At 43.4% G+C, this 10,646-nt stretch overlaps 1 protein-coding gene across 3 annotated transcripts in view; it reads left to right on the top strand.

Moving 5' to 3' along the window:
* Window positions 1-10,646, top strand: part of KLHL20 (kelch like family member 20) — a 68,244-nt gene that overhangs the window by 18,410 nt on the left and 39,188 nt on the right. The window contains exons 3-4 of one of the 3 annotated variants that reach the window (XM_068239880.1): window positions 5,300-5,354; window positions 6,907-7,480. In XM_068239880.1, the coding sequence (XP_068095981.1) occupies window positions 6,938-7,480 (543 nt within the window). In that variant the 5' untranslated portion in view covers window positions 5,300-5,354; window positions 6,907-6,937. Of the gene's footprint in view, window positions 1-4,306; window positions 4,382-5,299; window positions 5,355-6,906; window positions 7,481-10,646 lie in introns of those variants that run through there. The other 2 variants (XM_068239878.1, XM_068239877.1) reach the window with 2 other exon arrangements.

Raw genomic sequence — 10,646 nt, 5'->3', positions numbered from 1 at the left:
CTTAATGGGCTATATTCACTTTTTAAGTAATTTTAGGTTCACTTAAAGGGCACTGAGCACCCATAACACTTTTTTTTTTTATGTTTTTATTTTTTTTTTAATAATGAACCTCTCCATCAGAGAGGTTCATAATGCAGTATGCCAATGGGAGGCCAGGGGTAAGGGGGAGTGCCTTTGCTCACCTATGGGGGTCTGCTTATGGTGTGCACCATCACCCCGCACATCGGCAGCAATTCAGAGATTCCGCCTGTGAAGCAATGCATGCCAGGAGCTGTAGACTGTACATTTCCATGGTGGGAGACATACTCACATCTACATACTACTGCTTCGAGCATGCCTTGCAGCATGGGTCTCCTGACGTGCACTGCGCAGTAAGCTCCCAGAGACGCGAGTGGGAGCTAGAATGCGCACGGCCGCAGGCGCAGTTGTGTTCGTCTAGCTAGACGATTAATTGAATGGTGACGGCGGCGGGGAACAGAGGATCGTAGAGGACGGCGCGGGCACATGACAGCTGCAGGGGGCCGGTAGAAGCTACAGGTAAGTGTCAGTTTTTGCTTTAAAAAAAGAACCACAGATCCCCTTTAAGGGGCCAAAGCCTGCTTGCCCCAAAAAGGTTAAAGTGGACCTGAACTCTTGCCCATGACAGAAGGAAAAAAGAGAGAAATGCACCCTGTATGTTTTTAGAGAGTTTAGCTTGTTTAATTCCCTCTCATTTATGTCTAATCACAAGTTGTAATTTGATATCTCCCCTGTCATCTGACTGCCATGGCAGAGATGGCAGATAAGCTCATTTGAAAGCACAGGATGTGCCACCTCCAGCCAAAAAAAAAAGGTCTGAATGGCAATACATATATTTAGTCTAGGCACTGTGTACAGTTAGATGGACATGTAAAGTTTACATCTAGTACATCATAGTGCATAGAACAGACTCACATCGATATCTGTAGCAGCACTTCCTTATTTCTAAAGTACACCCTCGACATGTGTCCTCCTCTCCAGCCTGGTTCCCTCCCCTGCTCTCTGCCTGCCTGGATCAAATGACTTCTCTTTTCACAAACTAGTACAGAGAAGAGACAGGAAAGCTGCAGCCGCCTGTCTTGTCATGTCTGTCTGCTATAATTCTTATTTCAAATGTCTGTCTGCCTACATTAGATCACATGGACATGAGGGGTGGAATTATGACATCAATCCCCCAGCATCCTTTGCACCTACAGTTTGGAAAGATAAAAAATGCCCAGGGCCCAATTTCACACTGGGGGCAGGGATTTCAATGCAAAATACTTTATCATGTGTGATTTTATATATCTTGGTAACTTATTAGGTTTAAAGCAAACTATAATTTATAATTTAGGTTCTCTCTAACAATATTTCTGCTTCCATATATCAGGAAGTAGAAGCAGTGCGGATTTATTTTAAGATTTGTATCAGCTGTAACATAGAATTGTTTTCTGTTTAAAGGTTATTATGCTGTCGTGTATCTTTTACAGCAGAGAGGACGTTCTGAGCTCAGGTCAGCTTGAAAGAGCTGCGGAAAATGTCAGCACTAATTTGAAACATAATGATAGTACTATTAGAGCTAACGGCATATGGGTCCTTCCCCAACCAGTGACACCACTGGCAGCTCATACATTTACATTACAGTCACAGAATCATTAGCAAATAAAGCGTTATTGTGCAGTAGTCAGCTGGAATGCTGATAGTGGTGTTCCAGCTAGCAGTGACGCTACATCTTCCCCGTCACAATTGAGGACTTGCGCTGTAATGTAATTACATGTTGGTGACGTGCAGGGAAGGAAATCACCCGCGTGCCATGCTCAGTCCCTGTAAATTCATTTACTATTTTGGGAGCTGTGAAACGAGGAAGGATCATTCTGCCTTCATCACTGCCTCCTTTGTTTTTAGTCTGACCAATCAATCACAGAGCATCAACCAGTCCAAGGAACTTAATGAAATGTTTGTGACGGCTATTGCAAAATCAGTCTTTGAATACTGAAGACGGATAGAGAAACTGTGAGAATAGCTGACACATCTGCAATCAGTCTTGTAGTAAGGAGTTTCGCTACCAGCCTTGGAAGTTGTATTTCACGGGTGCTGATTGGTGGCCAGTTATCTTCTCTTGAGGTTGGCATCGAACATATAGCTGAAGGTGTCCAGATTTGTGCTGTGGTCAATGGAGCCCTCTAAAGAGGAGATACTGTAAGCTGACAGATATATTTCAGAAGCAATGCGAATGTAAAAGAGTTGACAGTGGCTGCCCAGATGTGAGAAGGGAGCTGTCATGAGACCATTCTGAAGAAATATGAACACAGCCAGAGATCCCTCAGTTTAAAGCAGATACACAAATCATGTGTATTTATCATTCAAATGTCAATGTTAGTAAAACAACAATTCTAATACCAACATAGCAATTGAAAATCCAAACTAGAGACTTCTGTTTCTTTCTTGGCTTTCATGTGTTTCAAGTCTATGCTTTAACACTCCCCTTTTTGTATGTAAGTAGTGTGAGTGAGCATGCCATTGTGTCACCTTTCCTTCATAAAAAGACACTTTAATAAGTGCACTGCATGATGGAACAGCTGTTTTTAGTGATGAAAGTAAGTTTTTATCAAGACAGATTCTTTCTAAACTAGTGTAAGCCTTTAATGAATGGAGTTCTGCTTTACAGTGACTAATACAAGTGACTAGTGTCAGTGTTTGAATTTGGCATATCCAATTTGGAACACCTAAATATTGCTGAACACCACAATTCAGCTCCATTGTAGTACGAACAAGCGGTCAGGAGCAATTCCTAAGCCAGAAGGAGGAAGTATCGGAGACATGTTTCCTGACCCGTCTGCTTGTTCAGGACTGATATGGTGCTGAAGTGTGGTGTTCAGCAGTATTTTGGTGTTCTGAATTCATTATGCTAAATTCAAATATCAACACTACAAATGACATCCAGGGTGCATTGATTGGCGCAAACAAGCATATAGGCAAATGTACATAGACATCAGGCTCCGAAGCGTGAGCGCTGTAATAACAGCGCAGGAGATTTGGGTGTAGCCGGCGCCACCATAGACCGTAATAGGAATTACGGCTAAAGAGGCGCACAGTGAGGAACTTCGGCGCCATCAGAAGATGGGGCTGAAGTTACTTTTAAAACACTGTAATTCGTCCACCAGCAATAGCTGGAAGCAGAATTACATAATTCCCCACCATCCACGTGGACCTAGAGGGGGAATAGTAATTAACGCTTGCGGGACTTGTGCAGCAGCAGGATAAGCCATATATCGGCTGTATCCTGCACCCAAGTCTCCCGGCGCCAATTTCATATGTATGCCCGAAGCGAGTTAAAGTGGACCAGTACCAAGAAATTATTTAAGCTGCCACTGTTAATGTCTTAAAAATGGTAAGTGGCTGAGGCAATTTTTTTTAGTTCCCAGCAATGCATGCCGGGAAATGTAGTCCATGGATGTGAGTATATACATGCTCTCGCATCCACAGACTACATCTCCTGGTGTGCATTGTAGTGGATGCGTGCGTGAGACTTCAACAGGAACTAAAAAATGCGGTGGCTGCGGGCGGTCCGGGTAGTAGATGGCAGAGCCCATATGGACAGAAGGAAAACCAAGAGTCTCTTCGATCACCCCTCTTCCACCACCGGGCGGTGTTGCAACGCTGACTCCATCCCCTGGGTTAAGATCACATGTCTTGTCATGTGATCGGAACTCAGAAGAGGATGCCGGGAGTGCAGCACCACTGGTGGATGAAGAGGAAAAGCTGATCCAGCTGCCCAGAACAAGTAAGTATAAAAAAAGCTCCTTGCGCTGCTCTGCATAGTTGCCTTATGCATCTACACTATGAACAGTATGCTGGCAGAAGACGCTCTGGCACGCATTATCTAACTCGGATAATGCGTGCAGGGCTTCTAACAGGCTAATGGGGTGCTTATAGGTTTATTTTAAGCCACATTTTCTTGTGAACGGTTTCAAGAAACAGGTTAATTTGCTACTTTTGTTCTGCTTTTTAGATTTGCTTATTTTGAGATAATGCTACAAAAACAATTTAGGAAATGTGTTTCATCTAATAAACTTTTGAAGAGGTCATAACCTAAAACGCCTTGTCGTCTTTCCCTGCCTATGCTATATATAAATGCGTTTTAATGTTTCCTGATATGCCAAGAGCCGAGACCAGTTGCTAAGCCCCTCTGCCTGCTTGGCCCAGGTCCAGTTTCACTCCACAGCTGTTAGATTAATGAAATGCGAGTCACAGAAGGCTCCCCTCTTGCTGTTTATGAGAAGCTTTTCCACAGTCCCCTGCAGACCCCAGGAGCAGCTCCTAGCGGTGTCACTTCCTGAATAAGGAGAGAGACAACCGCACAGATGCCAGATCTCATCGCCTGGTAATGGGTTTATAAACTAGACAATACAGCTTTGCATACCATGTCCCTGGGCAATGTGCAGAACTACTATTTACAGAGCTGGTTAAGCAAGCTAAAAGACGTTGTAGGCTTGAGCATTTAAAGAATGTATGAGATGAGTATGTATGTTGCATGCACAGTTGTTTTCTGTCCTTTCTACAGCTTTCTGTGCAGCTGCTTATGTACAGTTGGCCAACTTGCCCTTGGAGCGGTTAAAATCCTGATTTCTCTGCTTCATTATACTGTATTCTTTAGTGCTCAGTCTAGATTTACCATAAGCGGTATTCAGCTACCATAGTAAAATCTCTCAAAATCTGTATGGATTATTTCTCTAAACATTTGTGTAGATGGGTAAAAGCAATGCTCTTCAGGAATATTTCTCAAATCTGCCTCTGGGTTTGCCAACAATGCATGTTGTATTTTGCTGAGACACTGATTATCCCATGTGGGCATGCCTTAGGACCCCTGTAAAACCTACATCTTGTCAGCAGGATATGAGGAAAAATGGGGGAATTGCTGCATTCAAATTTATTTATTTTTTGTTAAATACCGACGTTTAACCCACTGAGGGCCGGGAAGGTTGCATTCAATGTCCCAACCTACTGTATGACTTAACCTAGGCACTTGGAAGGATCACTTTAAAAGTAGCCAATGGTCAATAATCATTTTGCTGTATTTATCACCTTTTGTTTCTCTCCTATAATGGAATTCACAAGACAGCAACTGCCATCTGTATACATGTGAAGTCTGTCTGAACTAAACACTTCTGTACAGTGTAATGCTACCCTCATTCCCTGTTCTGTTAAAGGGAAATTAAAGTGACACGTAACATAAGGAGGTAAACGTGTATGTTTAGTCCCAAAAGCTGTATCTCATATTCTTTTTTTTCCTCATGGGCAGGCTTAAAGTGGACCTGAACTCTTGCACAGGAAAGAAGGGAAAAAAATGGCACGCTGTATGTATTTAGAGTTTAGCCTTTTTAATTCCTCCTCATTTGTGTCTAATCACAAGTTGTAATTTGATATCTCCCCGTGTCACATGGCTGCCATGGCAGATAAGCTCATTAGAAAGCACAGGCTGTAAACAAAATGTCTGCTTCCATGAATCAGCAAGTAGATTTATTTTAGGATTTGTATTAGCTGCAACAAAGAAATGTTTTTTGTTTGAAGGTTATTCTGCTGTTGCCTAATTTTTAGAGTTCTGAGTTCTGAGTTCAGGTCTGCTTTAAAGTGGATATCCAGCCACAATATAAGATCCCATGAGTTCTCCTGTAAGTGAAAATTATATTTACCTGTTATGTCTTCTCTCCCCAAGTGTTCCCCGAAGCCCTCCTTTGTGCCGGCTTCTGATGCATAGCCCAATCCCTGAATACCGCCATCTGCTTTCTTTATAGAAACGGACTGTGTTTTTTTTTTTTCATGGGGCGGGGCTATGTACCAGAAGCTGGCGTATAGAGGGGCTTCAGGGACGACTTGGGTGGAGAAGACCAGTATAACTTTCTCTTAGGGCTCATTCGCACTAGAGTCGTTTTGTGATTTTTTTTTTTTTTTTTTGCGCTGGCGATTTTTCAAAATCGCCCTGAAAGCGCTTGTGCAATGATTCTCTATGAGAGAATTCACATCTGAGCGGTTTGTTTCCGATCAGCAAAGCGGTGCCTGGACCATTTTTGAGACGATTCCGCCTCAGTGGAAGGTATAGGCAAAACGCACAAAATCACTTTGTGCAGCGATTGCGTTTTTAAGAATAAATACAGTGTATTTATTATTTTCCGGTTCAAATAGTTCACTTCGGGAGTGAATTACAAAACCGCTCGGGAAAAGCGCTTTTAACAAAAACGCATCGCCCACCTAAGCGCCGGAAAAGGAAAAAAAATGCCTCAAAAAACTGCCAACGTGAACGGACACGCTATCGGAATGCAATGGGAACGAGGCCTCACAGGAGGACCCCTGGGATCTTGTATTGTAAAAATAGATACTCGCCTAAGGAGAGGGAAGGCTCTGGGTCATATACAGCCTTCCCGGTCCTCCTACCATGCCCGTGTTCCAGTGCTGGATCTTCAGTTAGCAGTCTCCGACCGATAGGTGCTCACTTCCGCTGCTGTAGGAGCCTGAGTGCTCTCGAAGATGGGGCGCTCCTTACTGCACATGTGCAAGTGCATGAAATTGCGTGCTCGTGCATGCGCAGTACAGAGCAGCTTCTTTGAGAGCACTTGGGCTCCCGAAGATTGACACAGCCTCCCATAGCGGCGGAAGTAAGCAGTCTCTGACCCATTTGTCGAAGACTGCTAACGAGGGATCCAGCGCAGGAACTCGGGCACCGTAGGATGAACAGGAAGGATCTGGCTTCAGATTCTCTTTAAAGAGTCTAAAAAAAGGAGTTGAATTTTACTGTGCAATGTGAGTGCTTGCTTATAGTGCCATAGTAGCAAGTCACTGGCCAGAAATGAGCACATCTGATTGCTTTCTGTATCTATAGCAACTGACATTCTTCTTGTCTTCTTCTCTTAGGTGTCTCAGCACTCGCCCAGGTGAGACTGGAATGGATGTGACGAGCCGTTGCACCCTGGGAGACCCCAACAAGTTACCGGAGGGGGTCCCACAACCGGCTCGCATGCCATATGTCTCAGACAAACATCCGCGGCAGACCCTGGAGGTTATCAACCTCCTACGGAAGCACAGAGAGCTCTGTGACGTAGTGCTTGTGGTCGGTGCCAAGAAGATCTATGCCCACCGGGTCATCTTGTCTGCTTGCAGCCCTTATTTCAGGGCTATGTTTACTGGAGAATTGGCTGAAAGTCGTCAGACTGAAGTAGTGATCCGGGACATTGATGAGCGAGCTATGGAACTGCTTATTGACTTTTCATACACTTCACAAATCACAGTGGAAGAGGGCAATGTGCAGACCCTCCTACCGGCTGCATGTCTTCTTCAGCTTGCAGAGATCCAGGAAGCCTGCTGTGAATTCCTGAAACGACAGCTTGACCCCTCCAACTGCCTAGGCATCCGAGCCTTTGCTGACACTCACTCTTGCAGAGAGCTGCTGAGAATTGCAGACAAATTTACCCAGCATAACTTCCAGGAGGTAAGGATAGAAAATGTGTAAAGCAGAAAGGCAATGCTTTACATCAGATAACATTACCCAGCACTTGTGTGTCTAGTAATCCTTGATAAATGACAAAAGTGACATACTGATGACAGCTGAAGGACACCAGCTTTACACAAAACAAATCACAGGTAATTCTTAAAAAGTACAATAGGAGCTCCTGTCTGATGACAGTACCCATTAGACAAGCCCTTTGCTATATATTGAGCTTAGCAGAAAAACCAAGTGCTAGGCCATTCTGTCTATTCTTTTTCTCATTAAGATGACTGAAGACTCTGAATGTTCATACGCAAAAGCTTTCAGTGACTAAAAGTCAATTAACAATTGCATATAGTGTTTACACTTAGTGAAGCTGATTTCAGTCTAAATGCTTCAGTAGTGAAGTGGGTCACTTCAACACTGGATGATCTTGGCACAGTGCTGTACCAAAAGGACTGAAGTATTAACCCTTCATGAGGTAAGTATTGCTAGGTACAAGGGTCAGGAAGGTCAGGATAGGATTAAAAGTAAATTCACTTAGCAGGCTGTGGCCAGATCCTCATACTACAGCCTCAGCTCCCCCTCACAGCAGTCGGTCAGGTCACATATACATGCAGTGGCAAGGTCCATGTTGAGTGGGTGAGGTGGGGGACTGCAATCCTTGGTACAGGTATGCCTCTTTAGGACCAGTCAATGACTAGACTGTCAATTGCTAGGAGCAGGAATTGCTAGCAGCCCTTCTCATTGCCCAAGTTGCCAACCATGTTCTTGCCATGGGCCCGCCTGGCTTTAGTCTGCAGGAAGGAAGAAGATGGGGTATATGAGGACATTGCTGTCTGTTACTGGTAGAGAGCTGGCCATCTGAATTCCATTTCAACAGTGAAATTACATTTTTCTATAGCAAAAACTAAACATAAGGGAACTTTGTTTTAAGCATAGATCAGTGGAAAGGTTAGCTGGGAAGGAAACTGATTAGCTGCGTAGGCGTAATTATCATGTTAGTCAGATTTTTTTGAACATCACAAATCGTGACTCCGGGTCAGTGTTAGGGGATGTAACTGGTAGTTTTAGTGGCAGTTATGAAATTCAGGTCTAGTTTATTTTTTCCTAGACACTATACAACAGTAACCAGACTGAGCATTTTCTCCGCCTAGCCTGTGTGAATTAATTGAACTGATTTACACAGAAGTTGCCTACACCTCAACATTTTCCAGTTAAGGAGAAGCAGCTGCAGTGCTATCGTTTACACTTCCATCCTGTGGCGGCCACCAAGTAATCTGTTAAGTGGATGTTTAGGCTCGCTGTTGCCGAGCACCAAATCACAGCATTTCTGAGGGCGATATGACGTGGTGCTTGACTTTTTCAACATGTGCAACAGAATGGAGACTGCATGTGTAGCAATGGCAAAACCACAAAGGGAATAGTAACTAATATACTTAAAGGACCCAAGTGCGTTTCTTCCTGAGTAAAATGAGCCATAAATTACTTTTCTCCCATGCTGCTGTCACTTATAGTAAGTAGTAGAAATCTGACATTACCAACAGATTTTGGACTAGCCCTTCTTCTCATGGGGGGTTCTCAGGGTTTTCTTTATTTTTAAAAGCACTTAATGAATGGCAGTTGCTCCATCCAACTTTCAAAAAAGTTTAGGGTGAGCAGAGAGGCTGGGCATCATCAGTGTATAAATATTTTTCCAGGGATGTCTTTATAAAACATTAAAGGCCATGCTGAGAATCCCCCATAAGGACATGGACTAACCCACAACCTGTTGGTAATGTCAGATTTCTACTACCTACAGTAAGTGACAGCACAATAGGAGATAAGTAATGTATGGCTCATTTTATTCTGGAAGAAATGTACTTCTTATTTGCATGTGTTTTTAAAATTTTAAGATTTTCACCACAATACCTCTAACTATTTGAAGACCCTGGGCTGAAACCCCCCTAGTGACCAGGCGATTTTTTACAAAATAGGCCACTGCAGCTTTAAGGCCTCGATGCAGGGCCGCACAACTCAGCACACAAGTGATTCCCGTTCACCCCTTTTCTGCCCACCAACAGAGCTTTCTGTTGGTGAGCTGGGATTGCTCTCAGGATGATCGCAGTGTTGTACAGGGTAAATAGCCGTCTAACAGTCTCCTAGCCGCTGTTCCGCAATCCAAGAGGAAATGCGTGCGGGATCTCCGGCAAATCCCCGCCCCAGGACTTAATGCCGATAGGCGGGCTTGGGGCTGCCGCCGCGTTCACGCCCATCGGCGTGACGCGGTCACCTAGTAGTTAAAGTACACCTGACGTGAGAGGGATATGGAAGCTGCCATATGTATTTCCCTTTAAGCAGTACCAGTTTCTTGGGAGTCCTGCTGATCTCTTTGCCTGCAGTAGTATTTGAATCACACACCTCAAACAAGTTTGCAGCTAATCCAGTCAGATTCAAATCAAGAACACTTGATCTGCATGCTCATTCAAGGTCTTATGAGAGGTATTAGAGTATTAAATCTGCATTGTTTAAAAGGAAATAGGTCAACCTCCAAATCATATGTGTGCTTTAAATTTACCTTTGTACAACGACAATCGGGGTTTTGGAGTTTTTCTTCAAATTCTGTTTTTAATCTCCATTGGCTTCCTCATGTTGCTGTTCAAGGTAGTGATGCTCTTTGTTGATCCATCCTACAGAAACATGTTGACATACTGTATATTGTATATTTGACTTCCTAACTTTACAGAAAAAAAGCAAAACATATTTCTTAGTTGCTAACATCTGTGTTGGCCTGCTTACCTGATCCAGCGTTACTGCTGCCCTTCTCCAAAACAATTCATACCAGAATTCTAGTTTTGTCATCTTTATGGTTGAGCTCCATGGCCTATCCTAGATGTTGATAGTACTTTGCAATCCAGGACACAAAATTGTGAAGAATTCGGTTTGTAGTTCCATCTTAGACCCCCATTACCTTATTCATGATAGAGCTGCTATGGTGGAATACCTCATGGGTGGTTAAAGGCCTAAAAGTCCATTATATTTATAGTTTTTATTTTTGCCCCCTGCTTCATGGTATCATTGAGTAATTTGATCTTTTTTTTTTTTTTTTTTTATCACTCTAGTTATTCACCAGACAAAAATTAAACTTTCACATTGACAATTTGCATACCTAATGCTGGGTTCACACGAT

The sequence above is a fragment of the Hyperolius riggenbachi genome, chromosome 6 (genome assembly GCF_040937935.1).
Source record: "Hyperolius riggenbachi isolate aHypRig1 chromosome 6, aHypRig1.pri, whole genome shotgun sequence".
Taxonomy (NCBI): Eukaryota; Metazoa; Chordata; class Amphibia; order Anura; family Hyperoliidae; genus Hyperolius; species Hyperolius riggenbachi.
Note: the sequence above shows the minus strand (reverse complement) of the source record. Positions and strands in the feature narration are given on the sequence as shown.